Raw genomic sequence first — 17,394 nt, 5'->3', positions numbered from 1 at the left:
AAACTTGGGAGTTTCTCTTCAGCCTTTTTGCCTCTTAGTGTGCTTTTTTTTTCTTTTTGGAGGGAGGATGGCAGGGCAGTTGGGGTTAAGTGACTTGTCCAGGGTCACACAACTAGTAAGTGTTAAGTGTCTGAGGCCGGATTTGATCTCAGTCCTCCTGACTCCAGGACTGGTGCTCTATTCACTGTGCCACCTAGCCGCCCCATCTTAGTGTATTTTTAAAACTTACGATTGTCATTCTGAATTGAGCTTCTTAAAACTGGTAGAATTTTCCATATTATTCATTTGCTTATTACTGGCATACATATTTTTATCTTACATATATGCCATAAATGCACTTCATATATGTTACATATATTACACACATGTTACATGCTCATAGTTAACTGATTTGAGTTGCTCTTTTTCCTTTCCCTCAGATTACATGTGGTTAAAGTGGTCAGAAATGTGAAAGACAGAGGCAGACAGACATGTAACAGTCAGTGACAGTGAGGATTTCATAATCTGGAGAATCACCACTTAAGTATTTCTTTACAAAAAGATTCCTTTAAAAGAATCAGTATTATATTTTAGTATTTAAGTTTATTTGAACCTTGTTCAAGAAAAAAAATTTACTCAAAAGAAAGCTTTTTTCTTTACACTTTTTTTTCTCTTTTGGGGGCTTATGCCTTTAAAGTAATAAGGATATTTAGTCGGTAAGCACAATTCTCTTTTTGTTTTATAGCTTTAGAAGAGGAGGTGCACCCCAACGGCATGAGGGTCGGGGTCCCCCCCGAGGAAGGGAAGGTTTTCCTGGTCCTGAAGACTTTGGACCAGAGGAAAATTTTGATGCATCAGATGAGGCTACAAGAGGAAGAGATCTTAGAGGCCGAGGCCGAGGTACTCCACGAGGTATGAATGAAAGAGGAGAGGCCATTGAAAACCTTAAAGTCCTGGGAAATAATTTGTGTGTGTAGTATTTAAATAAATTTTTAATTACATAGGAGGACGGAAAGGCTTACTTCCCACACCAGATGAATTTCCTCGATTTGAAGGAGGACGGAAACCAGACTCATGGGATGCAAATAGAGAGCCAGGTAAAGAAATGAGAAATTGTGATTAGCATATAGGGACTATAAACAAGAGACAATGTAAATGTCAATATATAACCTAAGTATCTCTCTCCCCACAAGTACTATTAGTCGCTTTTCCTCTAGCTTTAATCTGAACCATCTAGTGGTTTGATATGTGCATTAATTTTGTGACTTAACTAGAATTTCTTTATGATACTACCTTTTTGCGTTCATTATAAGATCCATCTGCTTCTGCTCACTGTATTTTCCAAATCATGAAACTACAAGAATTTTCCTATTCACTGATATATGTGACAGAGTATTTTATTCCATGACCAGGCCATGAGCATTTCCGGGATGGTCCACGTCCTGATCACCCTCCTCATGATGGGCATTCTCCTGCCAGCAGAGAACGTTCTTCCTCTCTCCAAGGCATGGATATGGCTTCTTTACCCCCCCGAAAGCGTCCCTGGCATGATGGACCTGGAACATCTGACCACAGAGAAATGGAGGCTCCAGGTGGACCTACAGAGGATCGAGGCAAAGGTAAAAATTGCAATTTCAGACTCCTGGTGATAATGTGAAATGGCCTCACTACCAGAGTTATAGTGACAGTTAAAAATGTTGCCAGGAAATCCTCTCTCCAGGGTAACCTTTCTCATTTCCAGCATATGCTGTTGCTCCCTATTGTGCCTTCCTATCCACCAAAATATTTGATGACACAGGCTCAGGTATCAATTTAATGTTTATTAACAAGCACCTCCTCTGTGCTAGGTAGTGTTAGTGCTTCACAAATATTATCTGATTTCATCATTTTAAATGTAGACCAATGATTGTAGGCCCTAGGTGGCCTTGCTCTCTCATGCTTACAACTTAACTTTATAGGAATGAGCATTATTTTGTAGGCACTAATTTGGTGTATTGGCTATTTGGGAGTAGTAATCACTGAATTATAAAAGATATTTTGGGATCAAGCTAATCTAATAGGTAGATTATATGGTCTGAGATAAAGGTCTCTGTGTTTGAAATACTTTGCATTGCCAAACTATCATAGTGCTTGAAATTGCACTTGCACTGTTAAAGATTCATCCCTTTGGATCCTTATGGTTTATTGGCCGAGTACTCCTTAGCTTCCTTTGAAAGGTTTCATCCAGGTCATGCCTATTAACCCTGGTTATCCCCCCAAGGCTCTTTCTGGGCTCTCTTCTCCCTATTATATTATTTTGCTTGGTGATCTAATCATCTCCTATAGATTCAATCATCTATCTATCTGGTTCTCAGGTAACATTTTTTTCATTAAATTTTATTTTTTCAGTTTCAGATTCTCTCTATCCCTCACCCACTTCCCTACCCACTCCAGTGAGAAATACAAAGCCCATTACAAATATGAAGTCCTGCAAAACAAGTTTCTGTATTAGCCCTGTTCTCCCCTTTCTCATCCCCACCTGACAGGTGGGGAAAGGGAGAAAGAGAGATGGAGGGAGACAGAGAAAAATATGCTTCAGTGTGCATCGAGTCCTTCAGTTTTCTCTCTGGAGATGGAAAGCACATTTCTTTTTTTTATAGCACATTTCTTCATTATTCCTTGGGAATTCTGATATGCAGTTGTGTTGATTAGTTATTAGGTCTTTCACAGTTGATTATTTTTTTTCTGTTCATTTCACTTTGTATCAGTTCATGTAAGTCTTCCCAGGCTTTTCTGAAATCCCCTTCATCATGTTTTATAGTACAAAAGCATTCCATTTGTCTAACCCCAACCTCTCTCCTGACCTCCAGTCTCCCATCTCCAGCTGCTTATTAGACATCCTGGAGTGGATGGCTTGTTTAACATTTTTCCATTCAGTACATCCAAGACAGAACTCATCATCTCTCCCCATAAAATCTTTCCAAACTTCGCATCCTTGGCTTCTCTTTCTTACCTTTCATATCCAGTTAGTTGCCAAGTCTTGCTGTTTTTATCTTTCATAACATTTCACATATGCCCTGTTCTCTCCTCTGAAACTGCCACCACCCTGGTTTACACCCTCATCACCTCATTCCTGGAATGTTGCAGTAGCCTTGTATAAGTTTCCCTTCTTTCAAATGTTTCTCCACTCCAGTACATTCTCCCCTCAGCTGTCAGTGCCTGTGTGATCATGTCACCCCACCCTATCTCAATAAACTAATAGCTCCCTTATTACCTCCAGGATCAAATATAAAATGTTGTTTTGATTTTTAAATAGAGGCATAATTTTGCCTCTTGACGATTTTCATAGGCTGCCCTCTCTTTACACATCTGTCACCTGGCTTCCCTCAAATTGCAGCTAAAGCCCCACCTTCCCAGTCCTTTTTATGCAGTTCCTTTTCTTTGAGACTACTCCCCAATTTATTCTGTGTATATCTTGTTTGTACATAGTTTTTATGTTGTCTCTCCCCATTAAACTGTGAGCTTCTTGAGAGCAGGAATTCTTTGCATCCTCACTGTAGGTATTTAGTAAGATAAATGGTGGTTTAAATTACTTTTTAAAATTTATTTTTAGTTTTCAACATTCATTTCCACTTTTTTTTTTTAAGCAATTGGGGTTAAGTAACTTGCTCAAGGTTACACGGCCAGTTATTTTTGGGTGTGGTGCTAAGTATCTGAGCCCGGATTGGATCCCAGGTCATCTCTACACTGGGGTTGGTGCTCTTACTCGCTGCGCCACCTGGCCGCCCCTCCACAAGATTTTGAGTTACAATTTTTTCTCTCCCCATCTTTCCCCTACCCTCCACCTCCAAAATAGCAAGCCTACTGAATACCCCTTCCCCCAATCTGTTCTCTCTTATATCCTCCCCCTTCACTCCCCTACCTTTCTAGTAGGACAAGTTGAATGACTTTAATTAAACTTATTTTCAAAATTCTTCCATTAAAAGTAAAAGAAACTCTGCTTTGAGAGTTACACAAGACAGGGTACAGATGAAGGGAAGTATTGAAATGTCTGCTTCCTAATTTCTCCAAGGGCCAAGTCTAAGGAACATTCAGCTAACTCCAAATGCTATAATCTGGGTGAATTGCTTATCATAATCAGATTTATATAGTGCTTTGCAGTTTACAAAGCACTTTCCAATTCTGAGCATATTTTTTTTTTTTTTTGGAGGGGGAAGAGTAGGGCAATTGGGGTTAAGTGACTTGCCCAAGGTCACAGTGTGTGTGTGTGTGTGTGTGTGTGTGTGTGTGTGTGTGTGTGTGTAAGTGTGTGTAAGTGCCTGAGGCTGGATCCGAACCCAGGCCCTCCTGACTCCAGGGCCAGTGTTCTACTCACTGCGCCACCTAGCCGCCCCCAATTCTGAGAATATTTAATGTAAATGTTATCCTGTTTTAGAGACAAGGACACTAAAACACAGACAAGTGACTCACCCCCATTACATAGTTACTAAATGGCTGAGCTGGGACTTGACCCTGACTATGTAGCAAAAATTCAGATGAGAAATAAATTTACTGTTGTTTCAGGACGAGGTGGCCCAGGACCATCCCAGAGAGTGCCAAAATCTGGACGATCCAGTTCCTTGGATGGAGATCATCATGATGGATACCACAGAGATGAACCTTATGGGGGTCCTCAAAGCAGTGGTACCCCTTCCAGAGGAGGAAGGAGTGGAAGTAACTGGGGGAGAGGAACTAATATGAACTCTGGCCCACCAAGGCGAGGAGCATCAAGAGGTGGTGGAAGGGGCCGGTAGAAGAGGTTTTGGCTGGGAAGCCCCCAGTCTTAACTGGACAGTATTTAAATGGTTCTTGTGGACTCACTAAGAGAAACAAAAGGACTCCTGCACCACCACAGCACTGGTTGGACGCGGCACTGGGCTATTTCACACCCAGTAGCTCCCAATAAGGTCTTCTAGATCAATAGACTGCTACTGGCTACGTCATGGTGGCTGGCTTTGTTTTGTCCTGTCCACCTTTTTTCTCACCCCTGCATTGTTTTGTGGAGATAAAAGCTGGAATCTTTTTTTTAGTGTTGTGAGACATGGAGCCCCTCCACAAATTTGAGTTTGTGTCTAATTGGAAACTTGTTTCTATATGTACAGTTTGTCAGAAAAAAAGTTAAGTTGTTTTTGTATGAATACAGAATGTGATTTGCGTAAGAATTAACAGAACAATCATTGTGTCATGATTTTTATTTACAACTGCAGTTGTGAAATACATGCCTTAAACAAAACCCTGAACTTCTATAATATATTTCAATATCCCTAACCTTTTTAATTCTTGAGTTGTTAAAGAAATTCTGTTAGTGGAACAGTAAATAATAACTCCCAACTGAAGTTTGGTTATGAGATACCACGTGTGGTTGACATGCCAGATAGATTATCCTTCCATCATCTAAGCTTCTAAGAATTGATTATGAATTCATTTGAAGTCAGAAGCTCCTTATCATATGATAATGCTATATACAGTGATCTATTAAAATATCCTACAAGTGGAAATGAATTGATCACTATACATTAATAGTCTTTATTTCCTGGTGCCAGCCCCAAAACGGCTGTCCAGGAAAAGCTGATCACTTTCTGAATTTCATGACCAAATCACCTAATCCTGGATCCTATGACCCTGCTTCATGACTAAACTCTTTTTCTTCTCATCACCTGAGGCAGAGGTAGGGTTGAAGCTACTCACATATGCACTATTCATGACACCACAACTAGAAAAACATTGATAGTACCAATAACAACTGAAAGCATTTCTTTGAACTATCATTGTGTTTTCACCACTTAAAAGAAATTGTCATTTAAATTTTTTTTTACCTTATGTATTTCATAAAAGTTAAAAAGCAGCTCTTTTTCAGAATTGTCTTCTCCACCAATACATATCCTTGTAGATGGTAAATTAGTTTGAGAAGACTTATTTCACATAGGTCATCGTACGAAACTTTCTTCTTCTACCCCTAAAGCAATAAAATGTTCTATCTCATAAAGCAGAAACAGAAAATATCTACTGAGAATTCCTCGAAGATTATAGTATTGAACATAGTGTATATATATATATGGAAGGAATTTTTGTAAATGTACTTATGTATAAATGATGGCACTGTTTTCCCCCACAAATACATTCATTATACTAAAATGTCCTTTAATTACTGGCAGCTAGTGGCACAGGCTTCCTCTTAAATTGTAGTATCTGGGTAACAGTAAGCAATGAATGGAGTTTCACCATAGTATCATTATAACCAAACAAGTCATGAAAAAGAGTTGTGGATCATAGCGTGTTTTAAAAAAACATTATGCTTTTCATAGTTTTACTTCATATTTGAACAGACCTTTGAAGGTAAGCAAAATAGTAAGTACTCCTCTATTGGGTACAACTGTTTTGTGAAAATGATTAAGATCTGGACTTCAGTATATTGTGACTTTTCTCTGGATAGCAATCCAAAGCGTATGTGTAATTAAAACTTAAAAGTTTTTTATTTGGCAAAAAGTTATAAAGGGAACATGTTGAAACTGAAGATTATTTCAGAAAGGGAAGTGGATCATTTTCAAAGTTTAGGGCTATTTTACTAAATATCTGTTTCGAAACATTTTTTCTCTTGTGTTGGCTATTTACTGCTAGAGCTAGAAAAGAAATCAAGAGGTCAGTTTAGCTACTTCATTTGAAAGGACCCAGGACAAAGTAAAATTTTTTATTTAACTTCTACCACCAACTGGAAAACTAATATTTGGCAGTATTAACTTTCTGTGCCTCATAACAAAATTCAAGAAACATTTTATCATCTGGAGCTAGAACCTTATTGATCATCTATCTAGTCTAGAGCTCTCAACCTTTTTGATGTCATGGGCCCTTTCTCTGTTGGTCTTGTAAAACCTAGGGAGTCCACAGAGTCATGTTTTTAAATACATAAAGTACATTGGATTATAAAGGAAACCAATTCTATTGAAATAATTTTCAAAATATTTTTAAAAACAAGTTTATTAAGAAAGTCTGAGGGGCGGCCCGGTAGCACAGCAAGTAAGGTGCTCCGGTGTCGGGATGACCTGGGGATCAAATCCTGGGCTCAGACACTTAGCACCCACCTAGAAACACCTGGCCGTGTAACCTTGAGCAAGTTACTTAACCCCAATTGCTTTAAAAAAAAAAAAATTAAATCTGAAGAATCCAGGGTTTCTCATTTTCACAGATAAAGGTGATTTTGAGACCCAGAAAAGTTAAGTGATTTGCCCCAGGTCACAGGTTAGAATATCATTAAGGAATTCAAGTTTATTTCCAAGGGCCTATTTGGGAATGGTGGGGTAAATAAGAAAAACTCCCCAAAGTTGAAAATTAAAATTAATAATACTTTTTAGAAACCCAAGGGATGAAAACTTATGTAAAATAAAAGTCATCAATAAAACTTTATTTTATAAAAACCAAAAGCTAAATGCTCCAACTTATATTAGGCTGTTCTCCAGATTTATTAAAGCATTTCTTACAATTTTAAGTTTTATGCCTTGATCAAAAGCAGTCAAAGCTCAATCTATAGTGAACTGCATTGTTGACACACAATCCCTAGAGAATAGTCCATTTATTAAATGCATAGAATTCTGAACTGTAATGGTCACTGTACATATTAAATATTATGATTTTTTAGTTGTGTAAAAATTAGGTCTTTAATGAATATCTCAAGTCTCCATTAATGCTGTTTGATATAAGACAGGCATTGGGTCTCTTAAACCCTCTTAAAATTTTAAGTCAGCATTGACAAAGAAAAGCTTATAAATATTATATACCGTGAATATAAAGTCTTATTCAGCCAGTTACACTATGCTCATTCTAAAAAAACTGCTTAGAGGGGCGGCTAGGTGGCAGCAGTAAACAGAACACTGGCCCTGGAGTCAGGAGGACCTGAGTTCAAATTCAGCCTCAGACGCTTAACACAAAAACTAGCCATGTGACCTTGGGCAAGTCACTTAACCCCAATTGTCCCTCCAAAAAAGCCAAAATAATAATAGTAATAAAAAATAAAAAGACTGCTTACTCCAACATAATGGATTAGACAAGACACATTTCACGCAAAATGCTCATTAAGGATTCTTCACAAGGCAATCAGTGGTGCCAGTTTTTCTGATTTCAAAGTCGAAATTTATTGTAACCTAATACTAATATTAATACAGTATTATGATATTGTCTTTATTTGAGAGGTAGGTAGTTGTCCCCATTTTACAGATAGGGAAACTGAGGCAGGAAGTTATAACTTGCCCAAGTGCATATAGAATATTCAAAGAATTTTAGTGACAGCATTTGTACCAGACACAGCCTATTTATGGCACACTCAGGTTATCATACATCTCCACAAGGCAGTTTCTATCTCCTGTACGATGTGGAAGGTTACTCAACACTTCTGGGAATCGGGGAACGGTGACAGCACGCACCCAAGTTCAACCACCCAGCATTTCTGTTCCGGAATTCAAGCTGCAATCAGGTGCACTGCTTTCTACTGCGAGTACTGTACGTTATAATCTTGCCTAAAATCACAATGGTGAGGCCCATTATTCAAACTCCAAGTCTTATTCAAGATTTGCCATTTTTAAATATGTAACGGCATTATTGCACTTAGCTCCTGTTTCGATAAACTTTTCAGTAATTTTTAATCAGCAGACTCACAAGTTAAAAGTGCAAGATAAGCTTGTAAATAACAAGACGGTATTAAGTAAGAGCGTTGAAACCTCGGAATGATAACCAAGAACAAGGCGCTTTAGATACAGCCCTCTAATGGAAACGCCAACGGTACCTTAGTCCGTTTACAAAGTTGTATAGTACGGATTATATTAAGAGCTCTCACATCAGTTCTAACGGAAACCGCATCCGTCGCTCCTGGGGACACAATGTAACCAAGTTCTTTCCGGTTTCCCAGCCCCCGCCCCCGCCGTCCCGAGGCAGCCCCTGAAACTGACCAATCCCTTCCATCCTACAAGGCACTGCCACGGCAACTTCCCAAGGCAAACTCCTGAGAAAACAGCCTAAACTCACTCCTAGTGCAAAGGCAGACAGCGAGGCGAAGGAAGTGAGCGAGGGAAAAGGCTACTGCGGGGCAAGCCCCGGGAGCCTGCGATTACAGAAGGGGAGAGTCTAGGGCATCCGCAGCCCCGAACACCGACATGAAATAAACTGGCTAGGGAGACAAAAGCCCAAACGGAAGTCTCCTTCTTTTTCACCGGCCTCATTTTAATACAATGACAAGATAACACAACCCCCAAAGCCACTCCACAGGTAAAGTCAAAATTCACCGGAGAGAGTCGCGGTTAATCCACAAGCCATTTATTCACAGCAGGAAGGGGCCGACGTCCGGGCGCGCGGTCTCGGCTCCGCTTCCCGGGCCTGCGGGCTCCTTCACACCGGGCCGGGGCCGCGGGCGTCCTCGCTCCGCCGCAGTCTCCGAGCAGATCCCGGCGCTCCGCTCACACCGGCAGGGTCCGGGCCAGGCCGCCGCAGAGGCCCCCGAGCGCGTAGCGCAGGGCCGGGCCGCTGCCCCACGGCAGCAGGCCGAGCAGCGCGGCCAGCAGCGCGGCCACCTGCGAGGCGGCGCCCAGCGCCGTGAGCGCCGTGCTGCGCAGCACCAGCGCCGCGTAGAGTGTGCCGCCCAGCGCCGCCAGGTAGAGCAGCGCGCCCCGCGAAGGCCGTTCCTCGCAGCGCAGCAGCCGGAGGCAGGCGGGGCCCCCGCGCAGCAGGGCAGCGGCCGCCAGCGCGAACACGGAGCCCAGCGACCAGAGCAGGGCGAACTTGCGGGCGCGGAGCAGCAGCATCGGCGCGTAGAGCGCGGCCAGCCCGAAGCAGAGCGCCGCCAGCACCAGGCACAGCCCGCTCGCGGACAGGCGCTGCCAGCGCGACAGGCTCGGCAGGCACGGGGGCCCAGGGCTCGGCTCCGGGTCCTCAGGCGGCAGCGCCGGGCCCCGCAGCCAGGACCAGCCGACGCCGCCTCGGCCCGGGAAAGGGCTCACTCGGCCTAGCCATGCTCCCACCGAGGACGTCCTCCCGTCTTCTGCCGCGTCCTTTCCCTCCGCGGGCAGCAGGGGGACTGTATCCGCGGCGCCGGCGCCTTTGGACTGGGCCAAGTATTCCTGCAGCTGCCGGTTGAGGTCCGCCATGCTAGAGGGGGCGGGAGTCGTCGCCAGTACATCCGGGTCACCCGTAGTCGCCCACGAGAAGCCGCCTAGTGAGTTTCGCCAGGGGGCGGGCACGTGCAAGGCAGGAAGGGCGGGGCAGGCAGCCCCATCCTCCACGCCCCCCCATCCCCAACCCTGTGAGCTTAGGTCTAACCACGCCCCTGCTCCGTAGGGATGCTTGGGGATGTGATGTCAAATTATGTCTGGGGTGCACACAGACTGAGATAGGACCTGAAAGTTTGATAAGGTGTTGAGGCACCCACACAAGTCTTTAAAATGGACATTAATACAAGGAAAGCACAATACTTCTGAAGGACTTAGAAGTCCTGTCCTCAGGGAGCCTGTAGTTTGATTAGGGTTTGTGATACCAGCAAGATAAAGAGATTTGGAAGGGCAGACCCAAAACAATGGAAAGTACCTACAAGTCCAGAGATGGATTACATTTATAACTGGAAGTCAGTTTTCCAGAAATTCAGTTTAGACAAATATCCAACCACATATCTGACTGCACCAACATAACAAAGTCAGCTCAAAATACCTATGTGCTCTGGTCATTTAAAGTTCATATTTGCATTCTCTCCATCCTTCCTCCTTCTACCCACCACATTGAGAAAGAGAAGCAAAACCTGTTATAGACATGCAGCATCAAGCAAAACAAATTTTCTCCATTTGCTGTGTGCAAAAAAAAACCAAAAACAAAACCTTTCAGGAGATGGGTAACAGGTTTCTGCTTGAGTCCTGTGGAATTGTGGTTGATCTTTGAGTCATATTTTAAAAAGTAGAAAAGAACCAAATATGGTACTTTTCACAAGGTGTAGTCCAGAGAATTCTCCACCAAAAAAGTGACAGAAATGTAAGAAAAATAGACAATTCACATATATGAAATTAAAAGGCTTTTGCATTAATAAAATCATTACAACTAGAATGAGAAGTGCTCCTAAGGGAAAAAAAAAGTTGCATCGGATATCTGGTACCAGTTAAATGTCCCAGAGCGACAGAGAACTAACACCAATATATGTGCCAGAGGGATTCTCTAACAGATAATCAAAGATTATGAATGGTCTCAAAAGAAGAACTGCATACCATTAACAGTTATAACAAGGAAAATATAAATCAAAACATCCTACTTTTTTCACACCCAAGAAATTGGCAAAAATGACAAAACCAGTTGGAATGGTCAATGTTGGAAGAGTGGGAAACATTAAAAACGCTAGTAATACACTGTTTCTGGAGCTGTGAATTGGTCCAACCACTCTGTAATCACGGAAAGAAAATGACCAAAAAGACCATACCCTTTGACCTAGACATCCCACTGCTAAGCATAATACTCAGAGGGAGGTCAACTATTAAAAGGTCCCATACACTCCCAAATATTTATAGCAGCACATTTTCTTTCTAGTAGAAAAGAACTGGGAACAAAGTAGATGCCTATCTATTGGGAAACAGCTAAATAAATTCTATTAAATGAATGGAATACTACTGTATTGTAAAGAATGGTGACTATGAAGAAAGCAGAAAGGAATGGAAAGCTTATGTGAGCTGATATAAAATGCAGTAAACAACCAGGAAAACAATGTACATGATGACTATAACAATGTAAATAGAAAAAAACAGCAACAAGAGAAGAGAAAATGAGTGCTTTGAAATTATAATGACCAAGCTAAATCCCCAAAAAACAGATCTGAAGAGACAGGGAACAAATACTGGACAACTTGGCTACTTGTTGATTTCTTTGAACTTAAAATTTTTTTTTTTTAAATTAGCTCTTTGGGAGTAGGGAGCATGGAGAGATAAATTGGAAAATTAAAGTGATTTTAAAATGGAAGGAATCCATTTTTAAAATTCGAAAAAAAAAAAAAAGGAAAAAAGAGGCCTTAATTATCAGGGGGAAATAACCCATATCTATCAAAGTTTGCCTTGAAGTTCACTGGCTAACCTGCTCAATTCATTTCCAGCTCCCTTTCTCTGATATGCTCCAGCTCCCCACCAGCTGCCTTTCCTGGTTAACTTCCCTTCCTCCCCTCCCCCACCTTATGTTTCTCTTCCCCTGTTAAAATGTCAGCTCTTAGAGAGCAGGGACTTTTTTTTTTAAACCTCCCACACAGTCTCGTACATAGCAAGCACTTAATAAATGCTATGTCATCTATCCATTTTAGAATCTCCAAGTTGGTCTCTCAGAGGCTTCACCATCCAATCCAAATCTTGGACAAAAATCCCTTGTACCATATACTTTTTACAAGTTATTATTCAACCTTTATTTGAATACCTCCAGGGAGGGATAAATTTTCTACCTTAAGGAGCAGTCCATTCCACTTTTTAATAATCTCTGTTTATTAGGAGACTTTTCCTTACATTGAACCCAAATTAATTGTCTTCAGCTTCTGCCCAGTATTGACTAGTTTTGCCCTCTGAGAAAATGTAAACCCTTTCTCTCCTAATAATCCTTCAAATACTTAGGAACAGCTATGTCACCCAAGCTTTTGTTTCTAGAGGGTAAGTGTCCTGAACTCCTTCAACCAATCCAATATTGAGGCCCTTACCTTTTCTGACTCAGCTTAATATAAATGGTAAGATTGCTGGATTTTCAGTCAGGACCTGGCTTCAAACTCCAGGTCTGCCACTTAATTCCTGTATGACCTTAGACAAATTGCTTCACCTCTCTAGGCCTTAGTTCTTTTATCTGTGAAATGATTGGATAAGATAGGCATTGGACTAGATGGCCTCTAAGTTCCCTTCTGGCTTAAAATTTATCTTCTTGTGACCTGACCATCCTGGTTTTCCTTTGTGTATCTTACAACTTATTCCTGGCTTTGCTAAAATAGGATGTCAAGAACCGAGCCCAGTATGCTGTGATGTCGTCTGAATATGGTAGAGGACAGACGGTCATCTTCCTATCATATATTTACTCCTTTACTGAAAATCATACTCCAGTGCCTTCTCTTGGTATAAAGTGTCAAAGACTCTGCCTGGAGTTTGAGCACATACTCTGACAGCTCCTAATAATCTGGAAAGACTCTCAATTGGGCAATGCCAAGTGTGAAAAAGCTATCACAAAGGGTTGGTCAACAGGTGAGAGATAATGTGTTGGTTTTTTTTCCCAAACGGCAAATCCTGAAGATTCTTTGCTAGGGTATGGGGAAGTTACAGTGTATGAAATTATGGATCTTTTGAAGAACTGCCATATACTTCAAGTCAGTTCAGTTTAACGCATACTACTGTATGTGCAAGACTCTGTGCTCAGTGCTGGAAATAGAAGGGCAAAAATGAAACAGCACCCATCCTTAAGGAGCTTCCATTCTACTGCATGTGGTGGTGTTACAGCATTTGGAGATCAGGAAACGCCTTGTGTAGTGGCCATGCTTTGACAGAAGGGAGGAATTACAGGAGACCATCTGTATAAAGGTGCTGAGGTGGAAGATGGATTGTTGTGTGCAGCAAACAGCAGCTGGTGAGGGGGATTATTAAGTCTGGAATGATAGGCGGGAGCCATGTTGTGGAAGGCTTGAAATGCCAGGCTGAGGAGTTAAATGTTCTGTCCTGGAGTGCTGCAGCTCCTTGAGACCTGTGCTGTAGGAGTATCAATTTGGCAACCTTGTGGAGGGTGGCTTGGAAGGGGCCGGGACTTGAGGCAGGGACGACTCTTTTGAAAATTTTCAGGTGAGTTGCTTAGGGCCCGAAATGGGGCAGTGGCTGTTTGAGTAAAAAGAAGGGCGTGGATACGAGAGGTGTTACAGAGGTAGATTTGGACAGGCCTGATGGGAGAGAAGTAGAGAAGAAAGAGTCAGGTTCTGAGATTAGAAAACTGGTTGACTGGAAAGGTATTGGTAGGTAACCTTAGCAGAAAGAGAAAAATTTGGCACAGTGGCGAATTTTGGGAGAAATATAATCAATGCCATTTTAGATATATTGAATTTGAGATAGTAATAACTAGACACAGAGGATAAATGTTTGTCTTCATCAAGTAGTTGTTGAATCATTTCTGACTCTGTGACCTGGTGGAGCATAGCATGCCAATGCTGTCCAAGGGGGTTTCTTGGCAAGACATTTCCTTCTCCAGTAGATTAAGACAAACAGAAGTTAAGTGACTTTTCCAGGATCACACAGCTCCTAAGTGTCTGAGGCTGAATTTGAACTCGGGTCTTCCTGATTCCAGGCCTCTCCACTCTGTTCACTGAGCCACCTAATGTGATTTATACCCTCTGAGCTTCAGTTTTGTATTTCTAATTGCTAGGTTTATATCTCCACATGAATGTTCTACCTGCATGTTGAACTCAACTTGTACAATCTGTAAAAAAACTGAATTAATCAACACCTTCAAAACTACCTTTGTAATTTCCCTTTTCTAGTTCTCTTAGTGATGTCAACATCTTCCCAATTACCACAGGTTTAAAACCTAAGACTTTAGACTCTTCCTTCTTTTTCCTGTCATCTTTCCTATCAGTTATGCCCTGTCCTGTCTCTGCAATCTCTCTCCCATCCGTTCCTTTTTTTTAATTCAATTTTTAATTTATTAATTTGTTTCCTTTTAGTTTACAGGATTCAATTCCACAATTCCTTGAATTTCACATTTTGTCCCCCTCCTTTCCCTTCCCCCCCCCCATGGCGTCTTATAATCAAGTAAAGGATCTGTAAATACTTTCACATTATACAATGGTCAGGTTATAAGGATGGATTATACCAGCTGGAATGAAAAATGGTAAAGAGTACATAAAATCAAATAAGAGAACGAAAAAGATCAGGTATTTTGCTTCCACCTGGATATAAATTTAGTTCTTTCTAGTTCTTTCTCTGGATGCACGTTTTTCTCTCCGTCATGCGTCTTTTGGGATTGACTTATATCCCTGCATTGTTGAGAAGAGTCCAGTCTATCAAAGTTGGTCATCACACATACGTTGTGTCTGTAATTGTGTACAAATTCCTCCTGGTTCTACTCTTCTCACTCAGCATCAGTTCTTTTAAGCCTCTCCAAGTAAATATGAAGACCACCTGCTCCCCGTTTCTTATAGCGCAATAATATTCCATAACATGCTTGAAAGTATTCTAGTTCACACTCCTATTTCTTCTCTCGCTTAGTGTAATAGTCTCCTAAATGAAATATTCAAGTCTGTCCCCTTCCCATCACTGAATTACAGGCGGTCTTATGGAATGGCCCAGGAATTATCTGTGCTTGGCCCTATGCTGGAGAATGTTTTGATCAGTGATTAGATAAAGGCACTGAGAACATACTCATCCCATTTGCAGATGACACAAAGTAAGGAGGGACGGCTGATACTGTGGATTGTAGAATCAGGATCTAAAAATATCTTGACAGGATAGAACATTGGGCCAAATCTAATAACATGAAATTTAAATGGGTTAAGTGCAAAGTTTTACACTTGTACAAAAAAAAAAATAGTTTCTCATCTCTAAGATGGGGAAAGTATAGCTTGACAGCAGTTTATCTGAAACAGAGCTGACTGTTTGAAGGGACTGAAAGATCGATGTAAGTCAGTAGTGTGTCCACAAAGCGAATACAATCTTAGGTGTATTACAGGAAACATCCCGGCCAGGATAAGGACAGTAATCTGCTCGGCACTTTGTCTCGGACCAGCCACACGAGTAGTAGTATTTTCAGTTCAGAGCACCACATTTTAGGAAGACATTGATAAGCTGAACAGCATCCGGGAAGGACCTTGAAATCGTGCCAGATGGCAATCAGTTGAAAGAAGCAGGGATGTTTATCATGGAGAGAAGAGAGGATGGGGGAAGGAGGGAGCAGGTGACAATGGCCACCTTCCAGTATGTAAGTGACCGTTACATGAAGAAGAAATCAGGCTTGCTCTGCTTCGCTGTGGAGAGCAGAAGTAAGAACAATGGGTGGAAGTTGCAGAGAAACAGATGTAGATTTGATATTAAGGAAAAACTTCCTAAGAACTGGAGCTGTCCAAAAGAGGAAGGAGCTACCTCAGGAAGGAGTGGGGGTCCTTCTCTTTTGAAAAACAAAGCTATTTTGATGGTAAAGGAACACCAACTAAAATGAGCAGTCCCACAGAGACAGAACTGGGGGAAAAGAGGCTCGTTTATGAAACTGCGATTACGCACAGTTGTTTTGATTCCCTCCTCGCTAGATGTCCTCCAGTAGAGGCCAGAGGACTGTGTGTGCGTGTGGCAGAGCTGAACTAGGCAGTCTTTGAGAATCCTACCTCTGAGGTTTTGTGATTCTACCTGCTAGGTGTAATGGGGGAGGGACAGGAAGAGGGAGAGTGACTGGCTCAGGGTGAGGGAACCTTTGACCGTGAGGCCAATGTGGCCCTCTAGGTCCTCAAGTGCAACCCTTTGACTGAATCCAAATTTCACAGAACAAATCCCCTTGATAAAAGTATTTGTTCTGTAAAACCCAAGGATCTAGTTGGCTGTGTGTGGCCTCGGGGCCACAGGTTCCCCACCCCTGGACTGGCCAATAAGGGCCCAGTCCTTAGAAAATGGGTGATATCCTCTGCCTGCTGTATATTCATGTGGACACTTGGTGAGCCTGCTTCCAGAGAGGGATGATGGAGGGGCACTTTCCCTCCCTGCTGTCAGAACCTGTGTGGGTATTCCTTGTTTCCTATTGTCTTCTGATGTGGGGGGAATAAAAAACAACAAAAACCCCAACCTTGTAATTAGCTAATGAGCTGAATCTGAACATGCATACATAAATCTGGAACAAACTAACTCTCCCTTCCCAAGTCTGAAGCGACACAAAAGCCACTGTAAGCCTTTGGGTGGGGGCAGAGGTAACAGTGGCATTGGCTGCCTTATCTCCTCACCAAGCGACCCTGGATTATTAACACACACTGCTTTTGTGTCCTCTGTCACTGCTGTGTTTCACTCTTAACTGATCTTAGCTAAACGTGTGTTAGAGGCGGGTGCTTTCAGAGCTCGAGAGAGCCGCTAGTGGTTCCCTTGGCGACTGGAGCTGGTGGCAGCCAGAGCCCAGCCCAGTGGGTAGACAGCCCTAAGGAGGGACCTACTCGACTCAGTCCAGCAGCAAATGAACTCTGCAGCACAGTGTCCTAGTGTCTCCTGAGCAAGGGAGCTGGTGTCTCTTGGCTATGCCCCACCCACAAGTGAACTTGGAATGCTTGGCAGCAGCCTTCCTTTTAAGTTTGAGCACACTCTCCCTAGGGACCGAGGTGGTCGAGGAGAGTGTACTCCCAGTCTGGGATGCTCCTTCTACCTTTAATTATTGTGATACCGTCTTTGTAAAGGCTCGTTGATGATAAATGATTTT

At 42.1% G+C, this 17,394-nt stretch overlaps 2 protein-coding genes across 2 annotated transcripts in view; one reads left to right on the top strand and one right to left on the bottom strand.

The window, feature by feature from the left end:
* Window positions 1–5,171, top strand: part of WDR33 (WD repeat domain 33) — a 118,596-nt gene extending 113,425 nt beyond the window's left edge. Inside the window, exons 19-22 of the mRNA XM_069063330.1 lie at window positions 725–891; window positions 984–1,076; window positions 1,392–1,598; window positions 4,522–5,171. Coding sequence (XP_068919431.1) covers window positions 725–891; window positions 984–1,076; window positions 1,392–1,598; window positions 4,522–4,751 — 697 coding nt within the window. The 3' untranslated portion in view covers window positions 4,752–5,171. The remainder of the gene's footprint in view (window positions 1–724; window positions 892–983; window positions 1,077–1,391; window positions 1,599–4,521) is intronic.
* A 4,012-nt stretch (window positions 5,172–9,183) lies between these two features.
* SFT2D3 (SFT2 domain containing 3) lies at window positions 9,184–11,965 on the bottom strand. The gene has a single exon (XM_069063333.1). The coding sequence runs from the start codon at window positions 10,122–10,124 to the stop codon at window positions 9,438–9,440; it is 687 nt and encodes a 228-aa protein (XP_068919434.1). The 5' UTR covers window positions 10,125–11,965; the 3' UTR covers window positions 9,184–9,437.
* Window positions 11,966–17,394: the final 5,429 nt, after the last annotated feature.

Source organism: Petaurus breviceps, unplaced genomic scaffold, assembly GCF_028583685.1.
Source record: "Petaurus breviceps papuanus isolate PSGF00001 unplaced genomic scaffold, PetGlider_PUasm1.0 90556, whole genome shotgun sequence".
Classification (NCBI taxonomy): Eukaryota; Metazoa; Chordata; class Mammalia; order Diprotodontia; family Petauridae; genus Petaurus; species Petaurus breviceps.
Note: the sequence above shows the minus strand (reverse complement) of the source record. Positions and strands in the feature narration are given on the sequence as shown.